This window comes from Hydra vulgaris, chromosome 08 (genome assembly GCF_038396675.1).
Source record: "Hydra vulgaris chromosome 08, alternate assembly HydraT2T_AEP".
NCBI lineage: Eukaryota > Metazoa > Cnidaria > Hydrozoa > Anthoathecata > Hydridae > Hydra > Hydra vulgaris.
The window spans coordinates 11,909,586-11,926,054 of NC_088927.1; the positions used below are offsets into that span (position 1 = coordinate 11,909,586).

General features: G+C 25.1%; 1 protein-coding gene across 2 annotated transcripts in view; it reads left to right on the plus strand.

Annotated features, from left to right (window-relative positions):
• The first annotated feature begins 303 nt into the window (after positions 1–303).
• The window catches only part of LOC100203136 (cytochrome b-c1 complex subunit 2, mitochondrial), a 31,513-nt gene continuing 15,347 nt past the window's right edge, over positions 304–16,469 (plus strand). Inside the window, exons 1-7 of one of the 2 annotated variants that reach the window (XM_065803081.1) lie at positions 304–448; positions 715–801; positions 1,938–2,087; positions 5,024–5,088; positions 7,839–7,895; positions 9,676–9,736; positions 15,466–15,529. In XM_065803081.1, the coding sequence (XP_065659153.1) occupies positions 386–448; positions 715–801; positions 1,938–2,087; positions 5,024–5,088; positions 7,839–7,895; positions 9,676–9,736; positions 15,466–15,529 (547 nt within the window). In that variant the 5' untranslated portion in view covers positions 304–385. The remainder of the gene's footprint in view (positions 449–714; positions 802–1,937; positions 2,088–5,023; positions 5,089–7,838; positions 7,896–9,675; positions 9,737–15,465; positions 15,530–16,469) is intronic. The other variant, XM_065803082.1, reaches the window with a different exon arrangement.

A 16,469-nucleotide genomic window follows, 5' to 3' on the forward strand; every position in this document is an offset into this window, starting at 1 on the left:
CCTTGTTGGAAGCGAAGATGTTTTAAAAAAAAAAAAAAAAAAAAACTAAAATAATTACTAATTTTAGTTAAAAGTTAAAATTTTTTTTTTTTCTTCAAGCACTCTTTTTTAAATATTTCTGGGTACGCTTCTATATAATATAATACTACATAATATAATATGATAATAGTATATAAAATGTAATAGTATATAAAATAATAGTTTCTCACAGATAAAAATACGAAAGTGACCGAACTTAGAAAAATACGAAATGACCGAACTAAGACTATTTTACATTATACAACTTGAGCCGACTAGTCGAGTCGAAAAAATGTTCTCTTAAGCTATTAACATTTAGACGGACGTTTAGAAGACAAGATTTGCTAGTTTACAAGGGGTTTATAAGATGCTCCCAATGCGAAGCCAGAATATTGCTCGTTTTGTTTCAAAATCCTTTAGAAATGTATCAGTAAGTTTTTTTTCTTATAAATATAATTTATGTATTAGTTGCAGTTAATCCCAAAATTACTCTAACAAATTTATATAGCTTTATAAAACTTAAATAGTGTTAAATTACCCTAAAAAGTTGTTTGTTAAAAGACTCGAGTCAACGTAATTAATTATAAAACTTTTATGTTACAAATTTGAAATAATTTTTTTATTAAAGAAATACCAGTATAGAATATTATTATTTTTTATGAGAACTATATTTAATTCTGTTATATATATTTTTAGCAGGCGTCTTGTTCAGTACCACTTACAGATCCCATTGAAAGTGGTGTTTCTAGCAGATACCCCAGACCATCTTCACAAGATGTAAAGGTTGTAAATTTTTTATTTAAATTATTAACAAAAAATATTTTATATATAAAAGATTTTACAAGATACTTGGTTTGCTTTACTAAAATACTAATTTGTTATTGATTCTGTTATCATGTTGACTCATCATTTAAGTTCTTAAATAATTTTAATCTAGTATTTAACCTGACATTTTTTACAGAACATGAATAAACCGATCAAGTTCTAATGTGACTGCAGTCAAATGCGCATATTTTAACAGCTGTTTTGTCATAATTTAAATAGGATTTTATATGCTTATATATATGCTTAAGTTCTATACATAGTATAGAACTTAAGCATAAACAGAAAGTGAGAAATAAACAAAAATCTAATTTTTGACAAATCGAAATTTACAAGATTGGTTAAAGGTCAACAATTTTTAGAGCTTGAATACATTAAAAAGTTTTTATTCTTATCAGTGACTGATATATATATTTTTTGTTTTAGTTTTGAGACTTTGTTTTGATTAATAACAAGTAGATATTAATAAGGGGGGAGAGGTCTTAATAAGCTTGGGGTGGGTGAGAAAAATTTCCGAAAATTTATAAACATCCCTTTTCGTGTATTTGACACTCAGGAGTAATTGAATATTGTAAAAAAAAAGTCAAGAAAATTTATTTAAATGTTACATCAACTAATTGGTATGTGGTTATTTATGTTTCGCATATCTCAAAGTTGATATGGTTTCCTTTTTTTGTGTGTTGTGTTAACATGGTAAAGATATATATATATATATATATATATATATATATATATATATATACATATATATATATATATATATATATATATATATATATATATATATATATATATACATATATATATATATATATATATATATATATATATATATATATATATATATATATATATATATATATATATATATATAAAATTCAATTAAAATGTTTAAAATTCAATTAAAATGTTTACTGATATTACTAACATATACAAATTAATAATTGCATTTTACTCTTGAAATGTACATATTTAACAAAAAGCAATAGATAATTCAAAATATATAAGAGTGAAAAAATATTAAGTAAAATATTATATTAAAATTTTTTTTTCTTTTCATTTTTCGTTATTTCTTTAATACTTAAAAAAAATTATAGATATCAAAACTTGAAAATGGAATTCGTGTTGCAAGTATTGATAATGGTGGCAGTGTTAGCAAACTTGCAATTTCACTACAAAGTGGAAGTCGTTATGAGTCGGTTCCAAATCAAGGCATCAGTCAGTTAGTAAAAAATGCAGCATTTATGGTCAGTTCTAATTTTGTTGTATATTAAATTTTGAAAAGTTCTAAACAATTTTATAGCAAGAAGATTCTAAGTTAAGTCATAAGTATTACACCTAAAAATATAATTTTATAATTCAAAAAATTAAAGATGAATTTAGTTTCCATCTCTTTGGTCTTGTTTATTAGCTTTATGACACTCATCGTCATGATGATGATTATGATGATGACGATAACCAATAACAGGTTACTAGCTACTATTAGTATAATTGTTACTAATAGGTTTCTATTTTTTACTGGTTAAGGGTACAATCACAATACTAAATACAGATTGCACAGACAAAAATTAAGTCACAAATTAGTCCTTGTTTTTTTTATGGGAATTAATTTTTTATAAACATTAAAAAAAATGCTAACAAGTCTTATTCAAGCCTTGGCGGGAAGCAAGAGCTTTAGCTCTTGCTCTCAGCTACACTTCCCTAAAACGGTTTATGCAAGCAATTTATGGCTCTCGCAAAAGTATAATTTTTCTCACGAAAGTATTATTATCGTTGTAACTAAAATAAAAAACACAATGTCATTAAAAAAAAAAATCGCACAACTCGCCAAGTTCGTTTTAGGAGATTTTTTCTCCACTCTCGTTTCATTTATTTCCGCCGAGTCCTGCTTATATTTAACATATTTTCAATCAGTGATTATTTCCATCAAATATTTCTGCAAAATTAATGGTTAAGACAAGAAAAATGTATAAAAAATTAAATGGCCTTGATAATGTATAATTTTAAAATTATAAGAAAGTGACAGGTGTATCAATTGTTTTACAACCAACAAAATAATGAACAAAGCAGTTATTAATATATCAAGGGACAAATTAACTCAAATTTGCCAGATTGTGAAAGCTTCTAGAAAAACACAACAAGTTTGCACAACAATAATAGTGAATTTCACTGGGAGACTCATAAGTTACATGTATAAACATATGCTGGTATGGACAAAGTTAATATAGGTAGTACACACACACACACACACACACACACACACACACACACACACACACACACACACACACACACACACACACACACACACACACACACACACATATATGTATATGTATATATATATATATATATATATATATATATATATATATATATATATATATATATATATATATATATATATATATATATATATATATATATATATATATATATATCAGGCTTGGATAGGAATGGCATGTGATCAAGCGCTATTACTGACCACACAATAAAATATTATTTTTGACAATTTGACCACGTCTGTTTAGATGATTTTGAAACATTTTAGAAATGCGCTAAAAAAAGAAATGCTAGCTAAACTTAAACTAGGAAGAAATTTAAAAAAGTATTAAAGAAAAAAGAAAACAATTTCTTTCGAAAAAGAAAATAAATATGCACTAAATAAAACTCAAATGTTCAAACTTTTTTTGCGTTTTTAATTGCATTTAAAATAAATTACTTAAAAATTTATCTTTTTAAATGTTTTGTTAAAGTTATACAAAACTCTTTTACAAATTACTATTAGTGATTGTCTAATGAATGAACAAATTTTATTTAAATTACTATTAAGTGTTATATATATATATATATATATATATATATATATATATATATATATATATATATATATATATATATATATATATATATATTATTTTTAAATTGTGTAAACCTTTACTTTTTTCAAAAAGTTGCTAAAAAAAAAAGTTTGTTTAAAAAAATACCAGTCAATTTAAAATATAATATTAAAAAAAAATTTTTTTTAATCATTTTGTGCTATGATTAGTAAGTTGAAAAAAAAGTTTTAAACAATTTTTTGTAAAAATAGAAATAAAAAAATAAAGTAATTAAATCATATTTCAATTCCATTGCAACGCAAAATTAATATAATATAACATTATTTTTTAGTTTACACAAAATTCGTTTATTTGAAACAATCATTGTAAATACTTTTTTATCTTATTTAAAGCCTTCACATGAAATAAAAACTTTAGGAAAGGTCAACAATTAAAGGTTTAATTGTTGATCTTTAGGAAAGATCAACAATTAAAAGTGGTCAAGTTGTAAAGAAAAAATATTATAAACGTGGTCAGTTGCAGCATGTTATTGTGTGACATTCCTGTTCAAGCCTGATATATATATATACATACATACATACATACATACATACATACATACATACATACATACATACATACATACATACATACATACATACATACATACATACATACATACATATATATATATATATATATATATATATATATATATATATATATATATATATATATATATATATATATATATATATATACACACATACACCAGATTAGAATACTTGTTATTATTTACCAAAATATAAAATATACCAATGTTACAGAAATAGGCATTAGCTAAATAAAAGTACATTACTACTTTAATCAATTTCAAAAGTATTCACATAAATATAAACTTTAAAACAAGCATTTTTTATCTAATAATAATAATAAAAATTGGCTGGTAATATTTGTTTCTAACCAGGCATGCAAGTATTTTGACTAATTGTCATTATGTAAGTAGTTATTATTAGCATAACTAACACAAGTTTAGAGCATCTTTACTTTTTTTCATTGTTTCTAAAAGATCTCTAATAAAATTTTTAAAATGCCTTTAGACCATTTTAATTTGCCATCCTTTTTGTATATAAATTTGGAGTATTTTGAAACGCACCATAAATTAGAAAATCAAAATTTGTTTTCTATAGCAATTTTATTTCTTTTTACTTTCTAGTAATAGAGATCTCTCTATTACTAGATGATTCCTAAAAATGAGAAAAAAATTTTCTGATGTGTCTTTTGTGATGCTTTTTTATTGTTGGTAAAAAAACTGCTGTCTTGGTAAAGGAATAGTATGCAGTATTTTATTTTTTGTGTTTCAGGCAAACAAAGACAGGAGTGCACTTCGTACTGTTCGTGAAATGCAAGATATTGGTGGCAGCTTGGAGTAAATTCTTTTTCAATTTTAATATTAAATTATATACAATTTTAATATTAAATTAAAACTGTAGTATGTAAAAAACTTTTCAAATTAAAAAGTTTGTTCTATATTCAGTTATTTATCAATCTGTTTTTAACCTTTTTAGAAGAAGTAAAATGTGGTTGTAGTGTAGTTGTAGAATTCTCGCTTCATAAGCATGAAGTTCTTAAAATAAACATATTTTCTAATTCTCACATTCTTTTTAAAAAAATATTTGGTTGTTATTTTGACTATTTTGTAAGTTTGTGTAAAAATGCAATGTCATGGTCAGAATTAGAATCAACATAATCACTCTGCTACTGATAACATATGATCTGTTTTATGTCCTGCTACCTTGTACTATTTGCTTTCGTAGGCAAAGTTGAGAAGAAGTTAACTCTGATTTAGGTTGAATAAAAGTCTTTTAATGGAATATAGGCAATAGTGTTACAATAAAATATTCATTCTGGACAGATGTTAACTGCATCCAGCTACTGTCTTGTAGAAGGCCTTCTAGTCAAGACTTTAGGGGTAAGCAGAAAATTTTGGCTTACCATTCTCACTGGTTTTTATCTAATAGGCTAGCATAGATGTAAACTTGTATTTTGTTATTTCCTGCCTAGGATAACGAATTCTAGATCTCCTTGCCTCTACTTATGGGTTGTTGCTTGCTTTGTAGTGGCTATGCAAAGACTTTATTGTCACATGCTTATTGGAAAATATTTTAATATAAAAATAGAGGTTCAGTATTTTTTTTATTTTAATTATTATTTTATTTAATATTCTGATTCACTCCCAACAAGGCTGCAGGCAACCACTATTAAGTTGGAAATTGCTAGGGAAAGAATAGAAAGGAAAAGGTTGACAGAAGACTTGAAAAGTTGTAGGTTGTATGAGCCAGGAAAACATGATGATAGGAGAAAGTTCCAATAGGTTGAAGTGCGGGAAAAAACTAGATGAATAGAAGATTTTAGAGCATTTAGGGACAGATACAGTATAAAAATGAAAGTTTGATTGATTAACTAGAGATGATAGCTCCTTTGAGCAGCGACCATGGTAGTATTTGTAGAAAAAAGAAAGAGATGCAACTTTACGATGATGGTGGCTCAAGCTTAGCAAATAGAGCGGGTCCAATAATATTTAAAATGCGATTCTGGACATTGTCTAGAAGATTAAGAGCATGATAAGAAAAACCAGCCCAAATATGATAACAGTATTCTATACAGGGGCGAGTAAGAGGTTTGTAGAGGTTGAGAATGGAATCAGGAGTTAGAAAATGGTGAGCACGATAAAGATAAGCAAGCTTAGCAGATGCTAATTTAGCAATTGATTGTATATATAGTTTCCATGAACGGTCAGTAGTAAACAATTGCCGTAAAGTAGAGGACTCAGTGAGAGGGTTGCCATTCATTAATATAGGTAAACAGTATTGTGATATTTGCAGTAAATAACTATCGCAATAACTAATAACTTTTGTTGGAGTTAAAAGTAACATGTCACTGTAAGCCCCAATCTCTTACAGAAAGGAGATCAGATTCAAGATCGGCTGCCTGTTGTAAGCCATCAAAATAAGAAGACTTTTCATCAAGACAAGAGTATAAAGTTGAGTCATGAACAAAAAGAGATACTTTAGATGTAAGGATGTTGGGAAGATCATTAATGTTTATTAGAAAAAAAACAGGACCAAGGATAGAACCTTGAGGTACCCCAGAAGTTACTGGAAATAAAGAAGAGTGTTGGCCTTCAAGGATGACTTTAGTAAAAAGCAGTCAGAAAGAAAGCATTTGATCTCAAAAACTTTCCCAGATACACCATATGAAACAAGTTTATAGAGAAGACCAGCATGCCAAACTTTGTTGAAAGCCTTAGATATGTCAAGAGTAATATCCCTAGCCTCTCCGGCTCCATCTAATGCACGATAAAATCTTTCAGTCATAGCATTAAGCAAGTCAGCCGTAGAGTAAGAGGATCGGAAAACGGTATCAGACAGTAAGTTATTTGACTCAAGATGGATGTGAAAATTTGTTGATCAAGGACTCAAAGACCTTGCTAATAACAGAAAGAAGATTGATTGGGTGGTAATTGGAGTGATCAGAATGTTCACCCAAGTTTTTGAAAATAGAACAGAGGCAGCAAGTTAAAGGTTTTTGATCAAGTCTGGCATGCTGGTTTTATCTATAAGCTTGATTCACATGAGGTATCTAGGAAAGTTTTTAAATAATTAAATCATGTTTTTAATAAATTGTTCGACAATTACTGATTATTATTTTTTTTATATTCAAATATGAAAAGGGGCTTGGTGATAAGACTTAGGGTTTGGTGATTAGACTAAGTTTGCCTTCTTCTTGTCCTGGTAATGTAATTATTTTTTATAAGTTTTTTATTGGCAAAAGTCTAAATAAATTTAAAAAAAAAAAAAGCAAGTTAGATTGGTTTTTATATTTAGATATAAAAAGAAAATTAGATTATATTTTTCTACTTTTTTCTTTTTAAAAGATATAAAGTTAAATTAAATTTATACTTATTTTACAAATCTTTACATTTATACAAGTGTACCATATATATAGTACTCCAGCTGTTTTCAGTTTTATTTTAACCATGCTTTTAAACAATTTTTTTAATAATACAAGTTACTAAAACATGCGTTATATAAATTAAGAGTTAATAGTTATAATATTTAATTTATTTTTTTATTTTTTTAAATTAAACTAAGTATTACTTTTTTTATGTTTCTATAGATGCTCTAGTTCAAGAGAAGCAATAACAAGACAAGCATCATTCTTGCGTAATAAACTGTAAGTTTTTTTTATATACATAAAGGCAGCTGAAACAAAAACAAAATTAAAAAAAAATATAAATGTGAAAGTATAAATGTAAATAAAAAGATATAAATATAAATAAAAATCTGTTTGAGTAATAAAAAATAAAATTTGAATTACACTTATTTGTAAGGTTTGAGTTACCACAAATATCTGGAATATTTTTCATTTATTTTTATTTAAAAGAAGTAAACATAAAAAAAAAAATACATATCAAGTGGTAAATGCCAGCGATGGTCTAAAGGAGTTTAGCAAATATGAAACAATTAGAAATCCTGATCATTGATCCAATATTTTACTTGTATCTTTCAACTAGGCCTTCATATAAAACTAATTGTGAAAACTTAAAAAATACAAATACTAATTTAACTAACCTATTTTTAGTTTTAACTTTTATAAGAAAAAACCTTAATATTATAAAATTATATTATAAAGATTTTTATAAGAAAAAGCCTTAATATTATAACACTAGAGTAATATTAGTTTAATAATATTATTACTGTACACTACACCCATTAGCCATTGCATAAATTGCTTATCTATTATCTATCCAGGCATATATTGTATATGCAGCATCTTTTGGATCAGAGCACCAACTTTGGTACGCACGTTTTTTTTTTAATTTAAAAATGATTTAAGGCATAAGACCAGCAACATTGATTCAATTTCTAACTGCATAATTGGTTATTTATTTGCTGTTATCAATTGTAAAAACCAATTATACTCAACTTATGACTCCACCAGTGCTAAAAACTTGTAATTCCTGGTGTACCATTGGAAAACAGATGAGTATGACTATGGTATTGCTAATAGTCAGTAACTGGTATACATTTTACCAAACCACTAATTGGATAATTTGATGAAGATATTTATCTTCATCAAATTATCCAATTATATAAATTATATTTATATTTATGAGTTGATTTGTTATTGCTGCAATCTTGTGTTTATTATTTTAACTATGCCTTGGGCAGGCTTGAGTTGCCACTAGTATCCTGAATGAGTGAAAATAAATATAAATTTATCAGATCAAATTAAATTATTTTGTGATCATAGTTATTGATATGGTTATTTTTGTTATTGTGACATTTAATATATATTGTGATATAATTATTTGAAATCAAATTAAGTTAAATTAAAATTAAGTTTCTTGAAGCAAATCAAATTTAATTATTTTTTAAGTTTTAAAGGCTTTTCATTTGTTCTCAAGCATTTGTAAATGTACTGATTTTTTTTAAGCTTTAAAGGCTTTTCATTTGTTCTCAAGCATTTGTAAATGTACTGATCTTTTTTAAGTTTTTAAGGCTTTTTATTAGTTCCCAAGCATTGGTGAATGATCTTTTTTGAGTTTTAAAGGCTTTCCATTAGTTCCCAAACATTTGTAAATGATCTTTTAAAAGTTTTTGAACCAAATGCTTTGAACTGCATAAGCGGTACACTTTAATGCAAAATTTTAATTATGAAAAAAAAAATTAAAAAAATATTTTATTTATAACAAGAATTCACTCAGAATTCATAATAATAAATTTTTTTAGATAAATAAGAATTTCCATTAGCACATAAAGATTTTTGAAAACAACTAAATAAACTCATAAAATGTTTATTTAAAACTCTTGAATGTTTTGTTATTTCTAATTTAAAATATGAGGTAAGAGATAAGGAGGGTGTTGCAAGAGATATTAGGGTGTATTTAGAGGTAAATAAGGTGTTCAAATATTATTTTTTATTTATTATGTTTTTTCAAAAAAAAATTTAGTGTTAATGCGATGCAAATTATGGCTTCTGCATTTAATGGACCATTATTTTATAATTGGGAGGTAAGTAAAAATTCAAAATTCTTTGCACTAAATATTTTTAACTTATTTCAACTATAAAATCTAAAACCATATTTACACTTATTAATTTTTTAATTTTAAAATATTTAATTGTAAATATACATTATTTATTTACATTTGTTTGACATTAGGAGGATGCACTAATGAAATTATGTTTAAATAATATTTATTAGCTCATTTAAAAAATTATAGTGGTTTTTAGGTAATAAGTTAAAGTATATAAGTAAGGTAAGGTAAATAAGGTAAAGTAAAGAATTTAAGAAAAATATATTTTATTTATTGAAAATAGTTTCTGTTTGAACTTACACACTTCTGCCAACATTCCACAAGTTTTTATGCCATTTGAATAAAAGTCTCTCTGGACTCGATAAAATTTCATTTTTTATTTCTTCTTCAGAATTTAAATGCTTTTTTCAAAATATGCATCAAGGTGCTTGAAAAAGTTGTTATGAATCGGATCCGAATCAGGCAAATCAAGCTTCTGGTGTTGATTTCTTGTAATTTGTTGATTTTTAGTTGGACTTGTTTGGAAATATACAGTTAAGCATTATCATGAAGCAAAGGACATTTTTTATTGACAAGTGCAGGCTGGAGGGGTTTTAGGTACTTTTAGGGCAATGTTATCAAAGTTGGGTAGACAACCATGGCGATTAATTTTTGCATGAAAAATATTAAGTGTTATAAGTGGTTTGCGCTGAAAATTTTGAATTTTATAATTTTCCATTGCAAATTTCAAATAAATTATATTTTTATGTTAATTGTTATGAAATCTTAAACATAAGTTTTAATAGAAGGAAGTTCAAGCTTTATGACAATATACAGCTTTAATATATTTGAATAACTATTTTATATGAAAGAGACACAATTAAATATTGCATGGGGGACACATGCTAGTACGTTACTAATACGTTTTCTGATGATTGGTTCCTGAGCCTGGGACAACAAGCAATGTGTTAACATAGCCAAAACTTCAATTACTTTCTGAATGGCCATATATATGTTTTATATGGTCATTGTTAAAATGGTTATATAATAAAATATGATTTAAAAATATTTATTATTAAATAATGTTAAAAAGTTTAATAACTTTAACTTTTTTACAAACTATAATGAAAAAAAACTTACAAAACACAAAGCAATAAATTTTTTTTTTTTTTTGACAATCTTTTAGCTTTTAAGCATTCATTTATCTGTTTTGACATGGAATTTACTAAATTCTGATTCTTTTGAAATATTTATTTAGTAATATCTTCTTCTTTTAGCTGGTCCAGATCTTTTAATTCAATTTTACCAATATTGTGGTCTAACCAAGTCCATAAATTTTCTATGCAATTTAGATTTGGACTATTGGAAGGCTGAGACATAATTCAGGCCTTTTATTAAATAAAAACGTCTTAGCATTATGATTTAGACGTCATAAAATTATCTTTAAGTTTTTATTTTGTTTATGGACATTAACGTTTTTAAACTACCGCGATAAAATGAAGTTTAATTTAATAATTAAGAAAAACGAATCTAGAAGTGTTATTTCGTAAATGTGGAATGTCTATTTTGTTTTGATTTTTTTTCTTTTTTTTAATATGTAATAAGTTTATTATTAATTTTTTTATTGTCATTTAACATAAATTAATTTCTTTCTTTTCTTTACATTTGTGTAAATGAATTAAAATATGTTAATTTTTTTTTTTCATTAAAATCCTAAAATTGCGGCTTTGCAAATAATAATTTTTTTCTTTTAAAAAGTTTAGCAAAAATAAAAAGTTATTATAAATCAAAAATAGTTGCAAAAAAAAAAAAAAAAAAAAATAAAGTTAATTACTTTACCAGAACTTTTTTTTTGTGACGAACAAAGATTTAAGTTTCCAAGATTTAAATTTACGAGAACAATTTATTAAAAAATAAATACTGTTGCGTTTTCACTTGCCTTGCGACAAAAAAGTTATATGTAAAGCTTTATAAATATTTTTTGATGCAGTGTTATAACATGTTTACAAGAATTTTAAATTTTTAATCAAATTTTTTTATAAATTATAAGGTATTTTCAGTTTTCATTTTTTTTTTTGATATTGCACAATCTGTTATTTATATAAAGCTGATGCTATTATAAAATATTATTTTTCTAAACTATTTTTTTCTTATAAATTTAAATGAAGACATTGCAAGATTTATATTGCTTCAAGTGTTAATACTTATATTAATTAAAAAAAAAAAACTTTTATAGATATAACTCTGTTATTAATTTTTTTATACAATACATCAGGTAGTTTAGATCCGTATAATATAAAAATATAAATATATTCAATAAGTTATTTGATAACATCAAGTATATTTACTTTTGATAACAATCTAAACTTCCTCGAAATATTATTTTGAAAAATTAATAATAGAATTATCCATAGAAGAAGTTTTCTATTTAATTAAAAAAAAAAAAATCATTATAAGATGTCATTGTAACAATTAATGTTTTTTCATTATTTTTTTGTTGTTGATAAAATCAATCATTATATCAAAACAAATTAAAATATATATATCAAAGTGGTGCTAACATAAAATTAAATTTAATGTGTAACTATTTGTTTTTTTTTAACTTCAATAGTTATTTTTGTTATTGTTTGTTAGGAGAAATTGTCCTAAATAAATATTCTTGGCTTGCAAGATGATAAAAAAAAGTTTTTTTGTTAAATTTCTTTTATGAGTTTTTTTTATGCATTTTTTTGTTGTTTGATTAACATTTTTGATGGAAGAGTTAGGTTGATAAAAATAAAAATTTATTTGCTTTTTCTTAATTTATTACATTTGTAGCGCTAATATCAAATGTGTCATTCAAACTTTTTTACATAATCTTTTTTCAGACTTCATAAGTGGTTTTTATAAAGTTAATTGCTTTTTTTATCTTACCACTTAAACGTTATCTTTAGACTTGTTTAAATATTAAAAATTAATAAAGGTTGGCTTAACTGAAATGGCTTACCACTTATTTTAAATGGCTACACACGAATGTAAATGGCGCGTCACTTTACACTTTAAAACAAGGCCTGTAATTTTAATGTTATTTTCTTCAAACTATTGCTTGCAAATCTCAACTGTATGACATGGAGCATTATCTTGTTGGAAGGTAATTCCTGTGTCTTTTTGGAAAATGTCAATAGAAGGCATCCAACAATTATCCAATATGTCTAAATATCTTTAAAAATCAAGCTATCCATTGAATAGTTTGAATCAACTGACACCTTCATAGTTCATGCAGGTCCAGATGCTTCATAGTTCATGCAGGTCTATACTGCACTACCTTATTTTGTTCTATACATATATAAATTTGTGTCCTTTTTTTCATGTGACATTATTCTCAATATTGAATTTTTTCTTGAATCAATCTCAACGTTTATATCATTGCTAAAAGGAATGTTGTGCCACATGCTCACAAACCAATTTTATAAGCTAAACACCACTTTTTTCTTGCTTTCTGATGTTTTTTAAATGAAACGTTGCTTTTTGCAAGCAGCTCGCCACATGTAATTGTGTTTGTAGTACTCTTCTAATTTATCGAGCGCTAGCAACAACACCAGAAGCTTTTTCTCATTTTCATTTTCTTGTCTGGTGAGATGGTTATGAGATTCTAATCTTAGATTTATGAAAAAATTGATTCCATGAAAAAACTAATCTTAAGGTTGGGGGTTTTGCTTACTTTATTTAACCAAATACAGTGTGGAAAATTACAAAAAATTTTATAGGTTTACCCAGAATCAAAAGACATACTCATGTTATAAAAGTAAATGTGGGAAAAATCAAATTTCTTTTATAGCAAAATGTGGCAGCTGCCTAAATAAGACAAAAAAATTCTAGTAATGAAACCATTATTTGATGTGCTGTAGGCTTAAACCAGTTGAAATAATTGGCAGTAGTTTAAGCCTACAACACATCAAAATGGAAGAGAACGGGGCAGAAATTATAAAGGAACATTTAAAATCAATTGCAAGCCTTCCTAGGAGATGTGTGCAATTTTTCGTCTCATTTGTCCACAAAAAAACTTTATTTAGACAACTTGGTCCAGGTCCTTTGCAAGTTTTATTATATTAAGCATTTCAATACTTAGCGGCAAAAACAACGAAAGCAAAACTAACATAATAGAAAATTAAAATAATTTGTCTACTGATTACACTTTAATTTTTTTCGGTTTGTTGTTTTTATAATTTAGTATTTTAAAAGGTATTTTTTTGCAATATATATACTTGTTACATTAACATATATCATTCGCAACTGGACTCGAAAACCAGTTACTTTAGTGGAACACATACAGCTGTAGGAGCCCTCAGTGAAGGAGAAAAGATTATATTAGAATAAGCATTAAAAATTATTCAAAGGTGTTAGACAGATATCCAACACCTTTTAAAAATTTTTTAATAATAAGAAATCTGAATGTGAAGAGATGTGTATCATTCAAAAACATACCACAGAAAGATTTTTTTATATACAAAAAAAAAAAGATAAGGTTATCAAGCAAATGTACGAGCAGCAGGATTTAAAAGAAAAACAATTTAAAATTGGTTAGTGGTAGGGTTTGAACCATGGCCATTTTGTGTATGAAATAAATGCCTTATCCAAATAAACTAAATGTGCGTACAGTGATGAGCAAATAAATTTAATGGAAAAATGATGTAGAAATTAAAGCCTATGGAGGTTGATACATATATATGCATACATGAATGAACCAACATATGAGTGTATATAAACATACTCATGTATTAGTAGAGGTATTTATGTAGGGACAAGATATACTTGTTACATTAAAATTATACAAATATATTTTTCAAACAGATAGCAATTTATATTTTTGCTTTCCTCTTTAAAAAACAAAGAAAATATAAGGAAATCAGCCTTTTTAGTGTTGACTTAAAACTGTTTTTCTTTTTTATTTTTGCTTTATACAATTTCATTGCTTAAAAAAACAAACAACCTATTCCAATTTTGATTTTTTTTTCTTTATTTGATTTTGAAACTTAGTTTTTTCTGCAAGTATAGAAACACTTAATATAATAAAACTTGCTAATGGCAGTGACCATGTTGTCTAAATAAAAAATTTATGCTGGACAAACAAGACAAAAAACTGCACGCTTCTCCTGCCAAGGCTTAAGTCAAATTGTACCAATAAAAAAACAACAATAAATGCAAAAGTTATAGAAACAATAGTAAATAAAATCATAGATTTATTTTTGCAGTTATATATATATTAGTTAAGTAAATTTGTATAAGTTGTATAGTTATATATTTGTTAATATTTAATATATATTTGCATAAGTTGTATAGTTATATATATTTGTTAAGTAAATTCATATAGTAATTATTTTGTGGTTCGTACTCTGAGTCAGTCTCAAAAGAAGCAAAATGGCAGAGATTTTTAAAACTGTATAAATATATATATATATATATATATATATATATATATATATATATATATATATATATATATATATATATATATATATTTATATATATAAATTAGTAAAGAGTTGTCAGCATTTCTGATGAGTTTTAATAGATGAAACACAGCGTAAAATTAAAAAAAATTTGATTTGTGACTTTCTTATTTATTATTGCTCTATTTTTTAGAATATATTTAAAATTATTTGTGTATATATATATATGTGTGTGTGAGTGTGTGTGTGTGTTTATATGTACATATACATAGATATACAAATAATTTTCTTTTATAGTTGTCGGAAGTTAAAAAGATGTGTCGTATGGAAAATGCTACTTATGCTGCAAATGAAAATGCTGGTTATTCTTTTTAGTTTTACAGTTTTATTACATTTTTATATTTTAAATTTAGTTTCAAAAGCTTAAATTGTTTTTCAATATGTTAGGATAGTTACACACATATACACACAATTTCTACACAGCACAAAATGTGTAAGTACTTTTAAAATTAAGACAAATTTTCCAGTTTGGTATCTCCAAAACATGTTTTGACTACATATCCATTTATTTAACCATAAAGTTTAAAAAATTACAAAGTTATTTATAGTTTCGCAAAATTAGGTTTGGTGTCACTCGTATAGTTAAAAACTAGTCATTGAAGTGACACCTTGATAAAATAAACAAATAAAGCAAAAGTAGTAATATAGATATTATATAAATAAAATAAAACAAAATAAAAAAAGAATAATAATATTTAAAAAAGCATTACAGATAACACAAAAAAGGGAAAAAATAAATAAGAAACAAAAGGATATTTTTAAATATTATTAGACAAAAAATAAGAAATAACTTGAATAATAGCAACAAACATAAAAAGCAACAATAAAAATAGTTAGCAACAAGACCACAAAAAAAATAAGAAAAGTCAACATAAACAATACACACGTCAATATAAAAGATACACAAAATTACATAACAGTATAAGCAAAACATAGAAATACAGAATAAACAATCCAAACAACATAAATTAATAAAACTTAAAGAATGTTATTTTTGTTTTCTTTTAATAACTTGTTTAAGTTTTTTATTTTTGAATTTTTCACGAATATTTTTATTCTTTTAACTTTGATTTTAGTTCTTCGGTTTATTGCGTTTATTGTATTGACATCTTCATATTCAAGTCATCTTCAGTTAAGATTTTAGTAAAAATCATCTACTAAAAACAGTATAATTTTTTTAATTATAAATTGTCTGTAAATACAAAATAATCATTTTGTATTTATTAAAGATTTAAAGATTT